At 46.3% G+C, this 18205-nt stretch overlaps 1 protein-coding gene across 1 annotated transcript; it reads left to right on the top strand.

Annotated features, from left to right (window-relative positions):
* Nucleotides 1-15453: 15453 nt before the first annotated feature.
* LOC147993270 (uncharacterized) lies at nucleotides 15454-17706 on the top strand. The gene is made up of 4 exons (XM_087533999.1): nucleotides 15454-15642; nucleotides 15734-15801; nucleotides 15899-16446; nucleotides 17439-17706. Exons 1-4 carry the CDS (start codon nucleotides 15549-15551, stop codon nucleotides 17440-17442), a joined length of 714 nt encoding a protein of 237 aa, XP_087390125.1. The 5' UTR covers nucleotides 15454-15548; the 3' UTR covers nucleotides 17443-17706.
* Nucleotides 17707-18205: the final 499 nt, after the last annotated feature.

Genomic DNA, 18205 nt, shown 5'->3' with positions numbered 1-18205 from the left:
ACAGGGGTGCCGCATACCCCCTATGTTTCACCGATGAGGTGCTGGACCATGAATTTCCAGAGGGATTCAAGCCCGTAAACATAGAGGCATACGACGGAACAACAGACCCTGGGGTCTGGATTGAGGACTATATCCTCCATATCCATATGGCTCAAGGAGATGATCTCCACGCCATCAAGTACTTACCCCTCAAGCTCAAAGGGCCAGCTCGTCACTAGCTCAAAGGCCTCCCCGAAAAGTTGGGAAGAGCTCGAAGACGCCTTTCGGGCAAATTTTCAAGGGACTTATGTCCGACCTCCGGATGCGGACGATTTGAGTCATATAACTCAACAGCCCGGAGAGTCAGCCCGAAAGCTTTGGAACAGGTTTCTTACTAAAAAGAACCAGATTGTCGACTGTCCGGACGCCGAAGCCTTGGCAGCTTTCAAGCATAGCGTTCGTGACGAATGGCTCGCCAGACACCTCGGCCAAAATAAGCCAAGAACGATGGCCGCATTAACAAACCTCATGACCCGCTTTTGCGCAGGTGAGGACAGCTGGCTAGCCAGATGCAGCACCAGCGACCCCAGTACATCTAAAGCTAGAGATGGAAACGGGAAATCACGGCGCAACAACAATAACAAACGCCAGAATAAAGAAGACAACACGAAGGGCACGGCAGTAAATGCCGGATTCAAAAGCTCTCGACCAGGTCAAAAGCCGCCCCCTAAAGGCACCAGGGATGAACTGTCCAGCCTCAACAAAATTCTGGACCAAGTATGTCAGATCCATAGTACCCCTGGTAAACCTGCTAATCATACCCACAGAGAATGTTGGGTCTTCAAGCAGTCCGGCAAGCTCAACGCCCTACATAAGGGGGAGGATACACCAAGTGAAGACGAGGACGAGCCTCCCAAGCAAGACACGGCAGAACAAAAGGAATTTCCACCAGAAGTCAAAACAGTAAACGTGTTACACGTGATCAAGGGAAAAAACAACACGGCACTCCCAGGAAAATATACCCAAGTGCCTGTCACCGCGAAGTCCCGCCACTGGTCGTCTCAACCGATCACTTTCGACCATCGCGATTACTCAGCAAGTATCCGACATGCAGGATGGGCTGCCCTGGTATTAGACCCATTAATTGGCGGATATCACTTCACATGAGTCTTGATGGACGGCGGCAGCAGCCTAAACTTAATATATCAGGATACAATCCGCGGGATGGGGTTAGACCCAACACAAATTCGCCATAGCAATACTACCTTTAAAGGAGTAACGCCAGGCCCAGGGGCTCGTTGTACGGGCTCCCTCCTACTACAGGTTATATTCGGCTCCCCCGATAACTTCCGTCACGAGCATTTAACCTTCCACATCGCTCCGTTTCAAAGTGGCTATCAAGCACTGCTCGGACGCGAAGCTTTCGCTCGCTTTAATGCAATACCACACTACGCCTCCCTCACACTCAAGATGCCCGGCCCACGTGGCATCATTTCAGTGAACGGAAATATCAAGCGATCTCTGCGCGCCGAAGAGCGTGCGGCTGCCGTGGCAGCCGCACACTAAAGGCGCCCGGACCAGTGAAAGCATCCAAATACGTCGTCAAGACCTCAGACACAACTAATCAAGTTCGGCGCCGCTATTTATACCGAATAAGTGGTCACACCCCTATTTGTCAATACAAGGGGCTCAACGCACGCAGACAAGTGGCAATTTCTTATCATCTTGAATTATACATGGTTTCTTTAAAAACTATCTTTTTGCACGACAACTTTTTCACTTAACTTCCTCTCTTTTACAGACGATCATCGTGCTACACCGTCCAGGATACGGCACAATGGAGACACAGGCGCAGACGTGCAACAGGGACCCGCTCCAAGGATTCTTTTTAGATTAAGACCCTGCGTAAACCTTTTTTACTGTCTCTTGTTGATACATATCCACCATTGAGAAGGATGCTGACGCCTTGGCATGTGGCCACGCCATAACAATGCACATACCTAGACACAAGGGGCTTCTTACAAAGGCCATTATTTAGGCCCGGTTTATACCACAAAGACCGAATACCTTAGGGAGTGTTCGGCGTCGCGAGTTTGGCCCTATATGCATCAGCTCCGAATCATTGTCTTTGATCAAATGTTGGGTTTGCCCGGCTCCTGTGTTTTGGTGCCTTAAGTTCCGCTTTACCGGCTAAGGTAGCACCAGGAGAACTACTGCGATTATGCCCTGGTTCATCCGGACGAGCACCTCAGTAGAGAAAGCCAAAAACTGACTGTCATGATATAGCGTGAGACTGGTCAACCACTCGATGACCTGTGGAAATGTTAGAATTCCTCCGCCTTAACGAAGGGCCATTTTCCGGCTAGGCATGTACGCACCCCGGAATTGGGAGAGTGCGGAGCCACCAAGGGCTATCTAGTAGCCCCACTGTCAAACTCCTATGGGTAAGTGAAAGTGCTAAAGCATTATAGTCCGGTTGCCTCGCTCGCTCCTCTATCACCTCCTTAATAGGACCAAGACGTTGGGTTAAGTGTGAACGCGTGTTTTTGCAAGCACCTCCGCATTATATGTGTGGGGGTTGAAGCCGACGACTGCAATCTTTCAGGTTATACACATGTATACATAAACGGCCGCCCAGGAGGCATCATATTACTTTCAGGCAAAAGTATAAAAATAGCCTTATAAAAATTATAAAAGCATTTCACTTACAATGAGATTACATATCACTCAAACATAATATTTTTTGAGCACTGGATCTCTATCAAACGGGCACCCTCAAGAACTTCTTCAAAGTAGTGCTCAGCAGCCTTTCGACCTATAGCCGAATCCCGCGCTGCAACATTGGTAGCATCCATCTCTGCCCAATATGCCTTAACATGGGCAAAGGCCATCTGTGCGCCCTCTATGAACGCCGACCTCTTCATCGCATTAATGCGCAGCACCACGTCAAGGAACTGCTGCACCAAGCTGAAATAGCTGTTCGGATTTGACCTTTCCGGCCATAGCTGATCCACAACAGACATCATGGAGTGTACAGACAACCTATTTAGTTCGGCCCATTCGGCTAATTGGTCAGTCAATGAAAGTGGATGCTCGGGAGAATGGAATTGTCTCCAAAACAGCTGGTCTACTTCACGGTCCGTCTGACCCTGGAAGTACTTGGCCGCATCGGCAGCGCTCCCCGCCAAATCCATATACACATCCTCCAAACTCCACAGCCGATCCAGAGGGGCATACCGTGGATCTCCGAACTTCCTCCGCAACATAAAGGATTTCCCAGCTACAATATCCCCGGCTTCCCGCAGCTCCTCCTTCTTTGCCCTCATAGCAGAGCAGAGGTCTTTTCTCGTCGCAGCAGCCTTCTTAAGGTCCGATGCCTTCGCTTGGTTTTCCTTTTCAAGAACCCGGCAACGGTCGGCGGCGGCTTTTAATTCTATGGCCATCTTGTCTCGGCTCTCGCCATGCACGGCCTTCTTGGCTTGCAACTCTTCGGCCGCCTTCAAAGCAGCCGCATTACCCAACCTCACTTGTTCCTTGGCTCGGGCAAGTTCTGTCCGCAAGGCTTCAACAGTGGCAGCTCCATCTGCAATCACAACATATTAAAGATGTTGGCATCATGCTGCTCTTCCTATTGAGGCGTTTACCAGATAATGACACTTACCCTGTGCCTCGTCAAGTCTTTTGTTAACAAGCTCGATGTCGGCGTCTGCCGCATCCAACTGCCGTTCTAAATGGGCAAACTCGCTAGTCCGGCTAGCCACCGGAGCTTCCATCACCTGCACATAGAGGCAATATGGTTATTACCTGGGAATATGATCCTCTGTTCGTCGTTGTTTCCGACGACAACCAGAGTCTCAGGGGCTACTATCTACACAGGGCACACCTAGCATGTGCAGGACTATCATACATTCTTTTACGTACCTCAAAGCCTGTCAGTAGACTCATAAAAGCTTCATGCAATCCGCTTTCGGTGGACGATATTCTCTCCATCACCGTATTCATCAGCACATGGTGTTCATCTGAGATTGCCGCTCGCCCCACCAACTCCCTCAGAACATTCGATCGCACACTAGACGGTGTCGGACTCTTTTGGCTGCTCTCTTCGGGAGCTGGACACTGGGAGCTTCGGGGGTCAATGGGATTATCTTCCGGCCTCATCGGACTCAGGGAGGCCCTCCGCGACGACACTTTAGGGTCGCCCACTTCTGGAGCAGAGGAGTCTGGAGGAGGCATTTCGGTCTCCATCATCTCTGGAGGAAGATCCCCCGAAGACGAGCTCATTTGAGAGGGGCTAAGGCCCGAACTGCAAAAATATATGCGGTGGTTATTCTCTCAGAAGAAAAAGATGGCATATCTGTACTATTAAAGTATTTCGGGTCACTTACGACTCGCGGGAGAATTGATCCCCCGCGGACTTTGTGCGGCAACAGCGCCCCCCAAGGTAGGACCCTCTGTGGGAGACTTCTTCTCCCGTTTGGAAGCTTCGGCTTCCGAATCCCCGGGCGCAGTCCTTTTCCTCTTCTGGTCGTCTTCCTTCATGGAGACGCTCGCTCCCTCGGTTAGAATGGGCAGCGTTGGGGGCCCGCGTCCGCCCGTATTATCCTCCACAGTATCTTCCTTCAAGGGCTCCGGGCAAGGTGCGGTCTGGAGCATCTTTTCCAATACCGGATTTTCCAAACCCTCAGGGAGGGGGGCCGAACACCGAATCAACTTCGCCTTTGCTAGCCAGTCCTGGTCAAAAAGCGAACTCTCAGAAATAAATTCGTAAACAAAGGAGAGATAGTGTGTTCGGCCGGAAGATACCTTACCTGTTCGGCAGCGCGGTTACTACTCAGGCCCACGTCCTCGGTAATTTCTGGACACTCCACCTGAGGTCCGAAGAATGACTTGTACGTCTCCTCGTGCGTCAGGCCGAGAAAATTTTGAATGACACGCGGTCCCTCGGGATTGAACTCCCACAGGCGAAGAGGTCGGCGTTTGCAAGGCTGGACTTGATGAACCATCATAACTTGTATTACCGCAACCAAACTGAAATCCCCATTAAAGAGATCTCGAATGCGGCTTTGTAGTATAGGCATGTCCTTGGCTGGACCCCAGCTTAGACCTCTGCTGATCCATGACATCAGTTGTGGTGGAGGGCCCGAGCGGAAAACAGGGGCGGCCGCCCACTTGGCACTTCTAGGAGCCGTGATGTAGAACCACTCCTGTTGCCACAATTCAGACACCTCTGGTATGGAACCTTTGGGCCACGGAGCTCCCGTCATCTTGCGTATTGAGGCACCTCCACACGTTGCATGTTGCCCCTTGATCATCTTCGGCTTTACTTCAAAGGTCTTGAGCCATAGGCCAAAGTGAGGGGTAACCCTGAGGAAGGCCTCGCACACGACAATAAATGTCGTGATATGAAGAAAGGAGTCCGGAGCTAGATCATGGAAGTCTAGCCCATAATAAAACATCAAACCCCTGACGAAAGGATCCAGAGCAAGGCCTAGACCTCGGAGGAAGTGGGAGACGAACACGACGTTCTCGTTGGGTTCAGGGGTGGGAATGGCCTGCCCTCGGGGAGGCAGCCGATGCAAAATCTCGGCGGTCAGATATCTGGCCTCCCTCAACTTTTTGATGTCTTCTTCCGTGACGGAGGAAGGCACCCATTGGCCTTGAAGGCTAGATCCGGACATGACTGAAGGTTCGGAGCACCTGACCTGAACTTCGAGCGTTTGAGCTTGAGGTGGGGGAAGGATTCGATTGAGCACGGGAGGGAAAAATAAAAGCCTTGTCCTCTTTATAAAGAGGGTGAATATCAAGCGTCCTCTCCGTGTCCGTTTGGACTTGCCTATAATCTAGGAGTCCTAGAAGCGGTTGGGTTACCCACGCCCGTATTGATGAGAATCCCGGAATAAGGGGACACGATCTCTGCTTTAACAAGACGTGCCAAGGAAACTGCCTTGCATGACGCGCTGAGGTGGGATAATAAAACGACTCGGATAAAGGCTTGGCCGTGGTGTGTCACACTACAGAATACGTCAGCAGATTAGATTTGTGTAAATATTATTCTCTCTATGGCAATATGTGGAAACTTATTTTGTAGAGTCGGACACTATCTTTGTGTTCAAAATCTTCTATGAAGTACTTGGAGGAGGAACCCGCCTTGCAATGCCGAAGACAATTTGCGCGCCGGACTCATCGTCATTGAAGCCTGGTTCAGGGCTACTGAGAGAGTCCTAGATTAGGGGGTGTCCGGATGGCCGGACTATACCTTCAGCTGGACTCCTGGACTATGAAGATACGAGATTGAAGACTTCGTCCCGTGTCCGGAAGGGACTTTCCTTGGCGTGGAAGGCAAGCTTGGCGATACGGATATGCAGATCTCCTACCATTGTAACCGACTTTGTGTAACCCTAACCCTCTCCGGTGTCTATATAAACCAGAGAGTTTTAGTCCGTAGGACAACATATACAACAACAATCATACCACAGGCTAGCTTCTAGGGTTTAGCCTCTCCGATCTCGTGGTAGATCTACTCTTGTACTACCCATATCATCAATATTAATCAAGCAGGACGTAGGGTTTTACCTCCATCGAGAGGGCCCGAACCTGGGTAAAACTTCGTGTCCCTTGCCTCCTGTTACCATCCGGCCTAGACGCACAGTTCGGGACCCCCTACCCGAGATCCGCCGGTTTTGACACCGACACCCGTGTTTTGCTACCTTACATTCCGCTCTATCGGCTAAGTCGGCACCGGGAGAACTACTGCGATTGTGCCCTGGTTCATCCGGATGAGCACCTCAGTAGAGAAAGCCGTAAACTGACTGTCATGATAAAGCGCGAGACTGGTCAACCACTTGATGACTTAGCGGAATCTTCGGGATTCCTCCGCATTAACGAAGGGCCGTTTCCTGGTCATGTATGTACGCGCACCGTATTCGGACGAGCGCGGAGGTACCAGGGGCTATATAGTAGTCCCACCGTCAAACTCCTATGGCTAAGTGAAAGTGTTAAAGCAATATAGTCTGATTGTCTCGTTCGCTGCACCACCACCTCCTTAATGGACCACGACGTTGGATCAAGTGTGAATACGCGTTTTTTGCGAACACCCCCGCATTATATGCGTGGGGGCTGAAGCCGACGACTGCAAACTTTCAGGTTATATACATATATACATAAACGGCCGCACAGGAGGCATCATAATACTTTCAGGAAAAAGTATAAACACAGCCTTTACAATTCAATAAAACATTGTTTTTACAATGGGAATACATGTCACTAGAACATAATATTCTTCGAGCACTGAGCCTCTATTGAACGAGCGCCTTCAAGGACTTCTTCAAAGTAGTGCTCGGCAGATACTCGGCCTACGGCCGAACTCTGGGTTGCAATAGCGGTGGCCTCCATCTCTGCCCAGTATGTCTTGACATGGGCAAGTGCCATACGCGCACCCTCTATGCACATCGACCTCTTCATAGCGTCGATGTGCGGCACAGAACCAAGGAACTGTTGCACTAAACAAAATAACTATTTGGCCTTGGTCCTTCCGGCCACAGATGATCCACAACAGACCTCATGGCAAGCCCGGACAACCTATGGAGCTCGGCCCACTCGGCCATTCGCTCATTCAACGGCAGCGGACGCACTGGAACATGGAGCTGTGACCAGAATAGCCTTTCCACTTCATGATCTTTTTGATCCTTGAAGTACTCGGCCGCATCAGCAGCACTGGCTGCCAAATCCACGTATGCGTCTGCAGAACTCCATAGTTGATCAAGAGGGGCATACTTCGGATCTCCGAACTTCATCCTCAACAAAAAGGGCTTCCCAGCCGCGGTATCTCCAGCTTGATGCAGCTCCTCCTTCGTCGCTCTGATTTTAGAGCGGGCTTCCTTGGCTGCTACCATGGTCTTCTCCAGGTCCGCTGCCTTCGCCCGACTTTCTTTTTCAAAAAGCTGGTAACGGTCGGCGGCATCTTTCAACTCAACGACTGCTACCTCTTGAGCTTGCGTTGGATTTCCCCAAAGAGGAAGGGATGATGCAGCAGAGTAGCGTAAGTATTTTCTTCAGTTTTTGAGAACCAAGGTATCAATCCAGTAGGAGGCCATGCTCAAGTCCCTCGTACCTGCACAAAACGATAGCTACTCGCAAACAACGCGATTAGGGGTTGTCAATCCCTTCACGGTCACTTACGAGAGTGAGATCTGATAGATATAATATTTTTGATATTTTTGGTATAGAGATGCAAAGTAAAAAGTAAAAGGCAAAGTAAAAAAGCAAAGCAAGATTAAAGTGATGGAGATTTATATGATGAGAATAGACCTGGGGGCCATAGGTTTCACTAGTGGCTTCTCTCAAGAGCATAAGTATTCTACGGTGGGTGAACAAATTACTGTTGAGCAATTGACAGAATTGAGCATAGTTATGAGAATATCTAGGCATGATCATGTATATAGGCATCACGTCCGTGACAAGTAGACCGAAACGATTCTGCATCTACTACTATTACTCCACTCATCGACCGCTATCCAGCATGCATCTAGAGTATTAAGTTAAAAACAGAGCAACGCTTTAAGCAAGATGACATGATGTAGAGAGATAAATTCATGCAATATGAAATAAACCCCATCTTGTTATCCTCGATGGCAACGATGCAATACGTGCCTTGCTGCCCCTTCTGTCACTGGGAAAGGACACCGCAAGATCGAACCCAAAGCTAAGCACTTCTCCCATGGCAAGAACTACCAATCTAGTTGGCCAAACCAAACGGATAATTCGAAGAGACTTGCAAAGATAACCAATCATACATAAAAGAATTCAGAGAAGATTCAAATATTATTCATAGATAGACTTGATCATAAACCCACAATTCATCAGTCTCAACAAACACACCGCAAAAAGAAGATTACATCGAATAGATCTCCACAAGAGAGGGGGAGAACTTTGTATTGAGATCCAAAAAGAGAGAAGAAGCCATCTAGCTGTTGGGGAACGTTGCAGAAAACAAAAAATTTCCTACGGTTTCACCAAGATCCATCTAGGAGTTCATCTAGCAACGAGTGATTGGATTGCATCTACATACCTTTGTAGATCACGCGCGGAAGCGTTCAAAGAACGGGGATGAGGAAGGCGTACTCGACGTGATCCAAATCACCGGAGATCCTAGCGCCGAACGGACGGCACCTCCGCGTTCAACACACGTACGGTCAGCGTGACGTCTCCTCCTTCTTGATCCAGCAAGGGGGAAGGAGAGGTTGAGGAAGATGGCTCCAGCAGCAGCACGATGGCATGGTGGTGATGGAGCTGCAGTACTCCGGCAGGGCTTCGCCAAGCACTATGGAGGAGGAGGATGTGTTGGAGAGGGAGAGGGAGGCACCAAAGGCGTGGTCTGAGAGGCCCTCCTTCCCCACTATATATAGGGAGTCCAAGGGGGGGCACCGGCCCTAGGAGATCCAATCTCCTAGGGGGGCGGCGGCCAAGGGAGGAGTCCCTCCTCCCCAAGGCACCTAGGGGGTGCCTTCCCCTTCCGAGACTCTTCCCTTCTTGAACCCTAGGCGCATGGGCCTCTTGGGGCTGGTGCCCTTGGCCCATATAGGCCAAGGCGCACCCCCTACAGCCCATGTGGCCCCCCGGGGCAGGTGGCCCCACCCGGTGGACCCCCGGGACCCTTCCGGTGGTCCCGGTACAATACCGGTGACCCCGAAACTTGTCCCGATGCCCGAAATAGCACTTCCTATATATAATTCTTTACCTCCGAACCATTCCGGAACTCCTCGTGATGTCCGGGATCTCATCCGGGACTCCGAACAACATTCGGGTTACTGCATATACATATCCCTACAACCCTAGCGTCACCGAACCTTAAGTGTGTAGACCCTACGGGTTCGGGAGACATGTAGACATGACCGAGATCGCTCTCCGGCCAATAACCAAAAGCGGGATCTGGATACCCATGTTGGCTCCCACATGCTCCTCGATGATCTCATCGGATGAACCACGATGTCGAGGATTCAAGCAACCCCGTATACAATTCCCTTCGTCAATCGGTATGTTACTTGCCCGAGATTCGATCGTCGGTATCCCAATACCTCGTTCAATCTCATTACCGGCAAGTCACTTTACTCGTACCGTAATGCATGATCCCGTGACCAGACACTTGGTCACTTTGAGCTCATTATGATGATGCATTACCGAGTGGGCCCAGTGATACCTCTCCGTCATACGGAGTGACAAATCCCAGTCTTGATCCATGTCAACCCAACAGACACTTTCGGAGATACCCGTAGTATACCTTTATAGTCACCCAGTTACGTTGTGACGTTTGGTACACCCAAAGCACTCCTACGGTATCCGGGAGTTACACGATCTCATGGTCTAAGGAAAAGATACTTGACATTGGAAAACTCTAGCAAACGAACTATACGATCTTATGCTATGTTTAGGATTGGGTCTTGTCCATCACATCATTCTCCTAATGATGTGATCCCGTTATCAATGACATCCAATGTCCATAGTCAGGAAACCATGACTATCTGTTGATCAACGAGCTAGTCAACTAGAGGCTTACTAGGGACATGTTGGTGTCTATTATTCACACATGTATTACGATTTCCGGATAACACAATTATAGCATGAATAAAGACAATTATCATGAACAAGGAAATATAATAATAATGCTTTTATTATTGCCTCTAGGGCATATTTCCAACACTAGCTACTAACTATGGACCCGAAGGTCTGAGGTAAACTACTCACACTTCATCGGAGAGGCTATGATGATGTAGAAGCCCTCCGTGATGATGGCCCTCTCCGGTGGAGCTCCGAAACAGGCCCCAAGATGGGATCTCGTGGATACAGAAAGTTGCGGTGATGGAATTAGGTTTTTGGCTCTTGTTCTGTTCGTTTGGGGGTACGTAGGTATATATAGGAGGAAGGAGTACGTCGGTGGAGCACCGAGGGGCCCACGAGGCAGGGGCGCGCCCTAGGGGGGGGGGCGCCCCCCACCCTCGTGACCGCCTCTCTAATGCCTTGGCGTAGGGTCCAAGTCTCCTGGATCATGTTCGGTGAGAAAATCACGTTCCCGAAGGTTTCATTCCGTTTGGACTCCGTTTGATATTTCGTTTCTTCGAAACACTGAAATAGGCAAAAAAACAGCAATTCTGGGCTGGGCCTCCAGTTAATAGGTTAGTCCCAAAAATAATATAAAAGTGGAAAATAAAGCCCAATATAGTCCAAAACAGTAGATAATATAGCATGGAGCAATCAAAAATTATAGATGCGTTGGAGACGTATCAGGCATCCCCAAGCTTAATTCCTGCTCGTCCTCGAGTAGGTAAATGATAAAAAGAGAATTTTTGATGCGGAGTGCTACTTGGCATAATTTCAATGCAAATCTTCTTAATTGTGATATGAATATTCAGATTCGAAAGATTCAAGACAAAAGTTTATATTGACATAAAAATAATAATACTTCAAGCATACTAACAAAGAAATTATGTCTTCTCAAAATAACATGGCCAAAGAAAGTTATCCCTACAAAATCATATAGTCTGGCTATGCTCTATCTTCACCACACAAAGTATTTAAATCATGCACAACCCCGATGACAAGCCAAGCAATTGTTTCATACCCTAACTTTTTAAAAAAAAAATCAATCTTCACGCAATACATGAGCGTGAGCCATGGATATAGCACTATAGGTGGAATAGAATGGTGGTTGTGGAGAAGACAAAAAGGACAATGATGGTTATGTGAATACATAGACAGACGGAGTGTCACTAGTTTGCCTCTACTTGACTAGCTCGTTGAATCAATGATGGTTATGTTTCCTAACCATAGACATGAGTTGTCATTTGATTAATGGGATCACATCATTAGATAATGATGTGATTGACTTGACCCATCCGTTAGCTTAGCACGATGATCGTTTAGTTTGTTGCTATTGCTTTCTCCATAACTTGAGTCACTAAAAAGTAATCAAGAACTTGAGTCACTAAAGGATTCTCATGATGCACCGATGAAGGAAAATGCTTCTCTATTCGCTGAGCAAACAAAAACATTTCCTGATAAATTTGTCCCACCTTGCTTAAAATGTGTAGAGCGCAGCAACACAAATTTCACCGCTAAAACTTCTGATACTGCTGAAAGAAATGCAACTTCTATTAATGTTTAAACTAATGCCTCTATCGAATTTGTTGCCATTTTTGATAAAATTCTAGGTTGAATAACTTACTTGAGACGGGAATGCTCAAAAGCCTCAAAGGGCACCAAACCCTTTATGGTGTGCTCAAAAAGTTGATTCTTCATAAGAACCCTAGGGAAGGATTGGGATTTCAGACAAAACTAAATGTTGATGGCTCGTACTGGACTCCTGAGCAGTATCCTCGAACTGGTTGGGTCCTAGCCAAGAGTAAAACTCTCAAACCTGCATTATTATCGGGATATGACTGTCCCAATACTGTTGATGTTGATGGGTCACTTGACACCAATCACAAACTTTTCAAGCAACAAAATGTTAAGGTTTTTGCTCAGCATACTGGCACCAACTGTAGGACATGTTCAACTAAGAAGCACATATGGGTGGAGAAATCCATCATCGAAAGACTCCCTATTACTGCCAACCTAACCTTGCAGGGAAATTATCTCTCGAAGAAAAATCAATTAAATGATCGACAGGAGGAGTACATGCATACTTATCATTACATCCATGTCTCTGGAAACAATTTCAATGCATATTCTTATGATTACATTATCACTTCATAAATGTGAAACTCCAAAGGTTCTCGAATGAAAACATCTCCTGCACGGTCGAACAAAATAAGGTCTCCACCTCCCACAGGAATCTGGGTAGTGAAAACAAACTAATCTTTCATGCAGGGAAACACATCTTAGGGCTATTCAATGTTATATCTTGTGCCCCGAGAATGAATTGTTGGTTGAGGAATTGTCCTTGCCCTAGTGTTCGTTGTTCTCATCTTCAGTAGTTGTTTGACTCTTTTGACTCACTTTAGTTATCTTTGTTTCTGCATGTTCTCCTTTTAGTTCTTCATTAGGATGTTATTCTTGAGTGGATTGTGTGTTTCGTCCGATGAACTTGTCACTCATAGTTATCTGTTTTGTTTCGATCTTTATTTGGCCGAGTAATTTAGGTTCGGACTTGTTATCCCTCTATTCTTTCTTGTCCAAATCTCTGCTTCTAGTTATGAGTCCACAACTAATTCCATCTGAATGCATTTCTTTTAGACGTTTTTGGTCTAAAAAATGTGTCTCAAAACTTCATCCTTTTTGAGAAAGCCCTCCAAAGTTTGGGTAACCCGCTCAAGCCCGGAGAAACCGCAGTAATCTCTTGAGACATGCCTACGATCTCCACTATCTCGATCATGTGTGTTGAATGTGGAGAGTCCAATCGTTGTGGACCGTCGATCTTCCTCAGGCGTTCTTTTGTAACCAAATGCCTGGATGAGCATACCAAATATTAAACATAAGCATAATTGAATCGGTGATACGTTTCCGTTCATCGCTGACTATTTTAAGTACTATGCACATGTTGAATTTATTACCAAATCTAACTTAAAACACACTTGCAAACAATGCAATTTATACTCTACAAGGTTCTATAAATATGCACACCTAATAATACACTAGAAATCATTATTAAGATATTAGTTGGACATTATTCTTTAGAAACCTCTAACATGATATTTAATGAAACTAAAGTATACATGAACATACGCACATACATAGAAATATGTACGTGTGCACTATGTAATTCTTTGAATTGTCACAAAAATAATTCAAAGGTAACTCAATTCAAATTTAGCATAAACATAGTGATCAGTCACATAAATTACAACTGATAACGAAGAACACTAGTTAACTATACGAACTAAATTATTTCATTAACTAACTAAATAATAAAATTATACACCTTATAGAATAAAAATAAAAAGTATAAAATTTTGGTATAAAGTATCTTTTTTATTTTGCCCCGTGGGTCCGAAATTTGTTTGGACCGTCCCTCGATATTGCAATACTTGGTCCTTTCCAAAAATCTAGATTTGTCATCATTGATTTCAATACCGGACATTTGCGGAACTAAGGAGTTGATATTATTATCTAAGAGGCCCGATGCCTACATACGAAATCAAACTAGATGATCAATTTTCAAAATATATTGCATGCAATAAATGATTGAATGGATATAAACACTACAAACATAGACATTACGTTGCCATGAGACCCTACAATGATGTCCTTAAAAGCATTCTGCATCAACCCACAACATTGATTCATCAAAATGGATCTAAAAGGCAAACAGACAAAGACAAACTTTAACAGAATCATGATCAAACTTTGATTTAGGAGAGGGATTAACCTGTGGATGTGGTTGTTGAGCTGTTTTATCTCCAACAATAGTTGCATGCATTTCACCTTTAGTCCGTTGTTCACTTAGTTTACCTACATCAGAGAGACCATTTTCTTCAGATCTTGCCCGCTTGCGCTCAGCAATTGTGGTAACATTTGCAGTAGCAGCAGCATCATGAGTAGCTGGAGTTGAAGTAGCCAGACTACTCTTTAGTGGAATTGTCATCCCTAGCACACCAGAAGTTGACAAAACATTTGAATGAAAAAGAGTCTTAGATCATCGCAAAATTCATCATGGTTTATCACAAAATAGCATCACCATCTATCATAGTTTATCACCAAACACATATCCAGACACCGGCCATACTTTATCACATATGACAAATGATGAGATCACTGCATACCGGAAAGTCGTCGTTGTCGGCTGCTCGGTGCAGACATGGAAAGGGTGGAGATAAAGGGAGGCGTCGGTGGCTCCGTCCAGACGAGCAGAGGGACACGTCAGTGTGGTTCTGGCTTCGAGGGAGAAGAAGATAGCGACGAGCCTTGGCCTACGGCCTCGAGGTCGGTGGATCTTGGGCCTTGGTGTTTTTAGGGGAAGATGTCGTCTAGGTTATAACAAGGGAGAGAGATGGGACTATGAGGGGAGCGAGTGCCGAGTGCGGTTGTGTGTTTGGTAGATTGGGTGGGTCGGGGGAGGCCGGTGAGCCGTTTAGTGGGCTGCTGATTTCAGGTCTCTCATGTCTTCTATTCCATAATTGAGGGGTATTTTGTGATGGAATATGAGGACGGTAATAAAATGAGGCCTGAACCCGACCAAGTCTGATTTTGAGTTGGACTGTCCATGTCTAGATTTTTATGAGGCATTTCCTACTCCATGGGATTTTCACATAGCGAAATGACGCAAGACGGAATGGGATTCAACATGCTACATGTCACCATCCTGTATGGCGGCAAGTATCGGCCGCTTATCTACTCACAATTGCATCAAAGTGTTTTGTTCGTCTGACTCGTGATGGTTATAGTGCCTTTGGGCGACCGAGGCTTGAGTTTTGACAAGTTCTTTTTTTTTTAAGGGCTTTTTTTTTAGGAGACTTGAGGAAGCGTGAGCCCAGCCCAACCAAGCCCTGCTCTGCTCTTGGGAATTGCTCCATTTCGGGACGACGGACGCCGCCCGCCGCCGCTCCGCCTCCTCCTCCCCCTCTTCCGCACGGGGACGGATGGAGGTGGCGACGGTGTTCCTGGAGACGAGCCTGGGCACCCGCCTCGCCGTCTCATTCCCCGCCTCCGCCACCACCGTCGCCGACCTCAAGCGTGCGTACTAGTATCTTTTCTTTCTTTCTTTCTCTCCTCAAGATGAATCCTCTCTTCTTCTTATTTGATTTCTTCCTTTCCTTTTGGGCAGGAAGAGTGGGCGATGAACACGCCGCAGCTTTCCCCCACATCGGCCACATCGCCGTCCAATCCATCAAGGTCCGTCCGTATCGCCGTGCTTTCCCCCACATCCTAGCCTAATCTGCTATTCCTCTTCCTCCAAAAATAAAAAAAGTAATGATCCAAGAAAGCGCAGGTGAAGCAGGGAGGCTCCTTGTACCTCCTCACCGACTCCATGGCCGTCCGGGATGCTTTTCGCGGGGTCACCGGCGCCTGGCACCTCCAACTCCAAGTCCATGCTCTGCCTCGCCCTCACTCTGCTCTTCATGTTGCCTCTACCTGCAAACATTCCTCTCAACCTTGTGTGCCTGCTTGCCACCAACATCAACATGATTCACCAAGCAGGACCTTTGCTGCTTTCGGTTTACGCCGCAAGGAACCATGCAGCAGCATAGGCATACCTGGGAACAACATGTGCAATGCTGCAAACACCAAGCAAGATGCACCTTGTGTTGAGCAACTCAACCATGTTGGTGATCCTTGTTCACAAATGCAACTTGAGGAAAAGGAGCCATGGACTGACAGTGTGTGCAAAGGGGGAGGAAGTAGCCACTGGAATGATCCAATTGAATGGACGGACGCAGAACAGAGGGCATGGGAGATGGCATTGGAGAAAAGAAGGCGGCCGAGGATCGCAGTGCGCAAAATGCCCAACAGTAGGGCAGCCAAACTGTATGGCTACAGGTAAACAAACCTTCCTAGTACCATTTATTCGCTGGGTTACTTTGTGTTGTTGCATCAGCTCATCCTAGCTAGCCATCCGGGTTATGCCCCTGGAAATGTTATGTCATTTTGAAGATAAACTTCCAACTGTGGCCACTGTGTTCCCAAGACAATAAAATGCATATACATTATTATATTTATTTATTCGTAGAGAAAAGTAGACACTGATTAAATGACTACTCAACAGAAATGCTTACCCTATATAGCCTGTATGATAAAGGAGCTTCTTATCAAGTTATTATATAGTAGGTGTATGTTTTGAAGATAAACATAACCTCACTGAGGGACATGATGAAATCTATGTTAATATTTTGCTGCAGTAATTAGATGACCCATGCACTGAATCAATATTTTTCGTGCTGTGGAATGAACGTTTCAAGCAATGTTTTAATTGTTGTATAGTTAGCTGAATTTAGACAAATATAGACAAATATCCAATATAGACAAATATCAATGGTTTGATCAGTATTTGTTTTGTCATGTTACAGTGGAACAGCATGCACGCACTGTTATCGGTAAACAAAAAGGATTCATTTGAACTGTTAAAATCGATGAGGATGTTCTTTTAAATCGGTATAGCACTTGTGGAATTCTACTAGAATGGAAACAAAAAACAAACAAACAAAATCTTTGTAAGGCATAAATAAACTCAACACATGGTTGTCACTTTCTGAAATGCAAACTCTGGGTTCAGATTTATGCAGATTACTGAGGAAGCTGGTACTAGTTGATCAAATGGAAATATTAGCTCTTCAATTTTAGTACACTTTTCCTTTTCGAAAAAGAGATGGGTTACTTACTTAGGATGGATAGACCATCCTGTCTTGTGTGGGAAGAAACTGAGTCATCTTTGGTCATATTATTATTATTATTGTCATCTTGTTCCTTTTTTGTTTGTGGCTGATATATATAGTAGAATGATTCTGAAATGGAGTTTTTACTGTGTGGAGCAGCTGAAGAGGAGAAGAGGGAGTGTCGCATTTTGGGTTGGAAGCTAGCATTGTGTCGTTGCTAAAAAAATCTGTGGTTGGTTTGCTTCTTTTGGTATTTCTTTTTCACAAAACAAAAGACAATGCCATGTTGGTTTGATAGACTGAGATTGGTGGTGTATGTATGTATGGAATGTTGAGTGTTGCTGGTTCATCAAATCAGACTTGCATGTATTAACTACTTGACTTGAAGAGGAGGATGCATGGCAATGGGCTTGTCTTTCCTTATAAACATGAATGAATGAATCACATTATTTCTTCTCCAAAGTTATGGAACTTTTTTATTTATTTTTGACATGGAGCATCTTTATTCTTCCATTAACCTGAGCGCACAGCAATGTTGTTGGCCACCAAGTCTTGGACCATACGACTTGGGGATTGACGTCCATGTTTGCACAGAATTGAATGCTGAAATCCCGCAACCTTAAAACAGAAAAATGTTAAGAAGCATGTCAAATTGCAAATCCCCATCCACCCCACCTTGCGAGGAATTCGGCATCGATGCTAGTAATTCCCAGCATATCACCATCACAAGAGTTGATGATCTGGAACAAACTTGGTTTCATCAACATTTAGCTTCTTCTCCTTTGCACTGATTTTGTTCCTCGGAAGAAACTAGCACTGATGATGAAACCTTCTAGTCTAGATACAACATTATGGCCAGGCCAGGCAGCTGAGCCTGCGCTTGGCTGTTTCATCCATCTTAACTAGCAGCAGCAGCAGCAGCAGCA

Source organism: Triticum urartu, chromosome 1A (genome assembly GCF_056163025.1).
Source record: "Triticum urartu cultivar PI428250 chromosome 1A, HENAU_Tu73, whole genome shotgun sequence".
Taxonomy (NCBI): Eukaryota; Viridiplantae; Streptophyta; class Magnoliopsida; order Poales; family Poaceae; genus Triticum; species Triticum urartu.
Note: the sequence above shows the minus strand (reverse complement) of the source record. Positions and strands in the feature narration are given on the sequence as shown.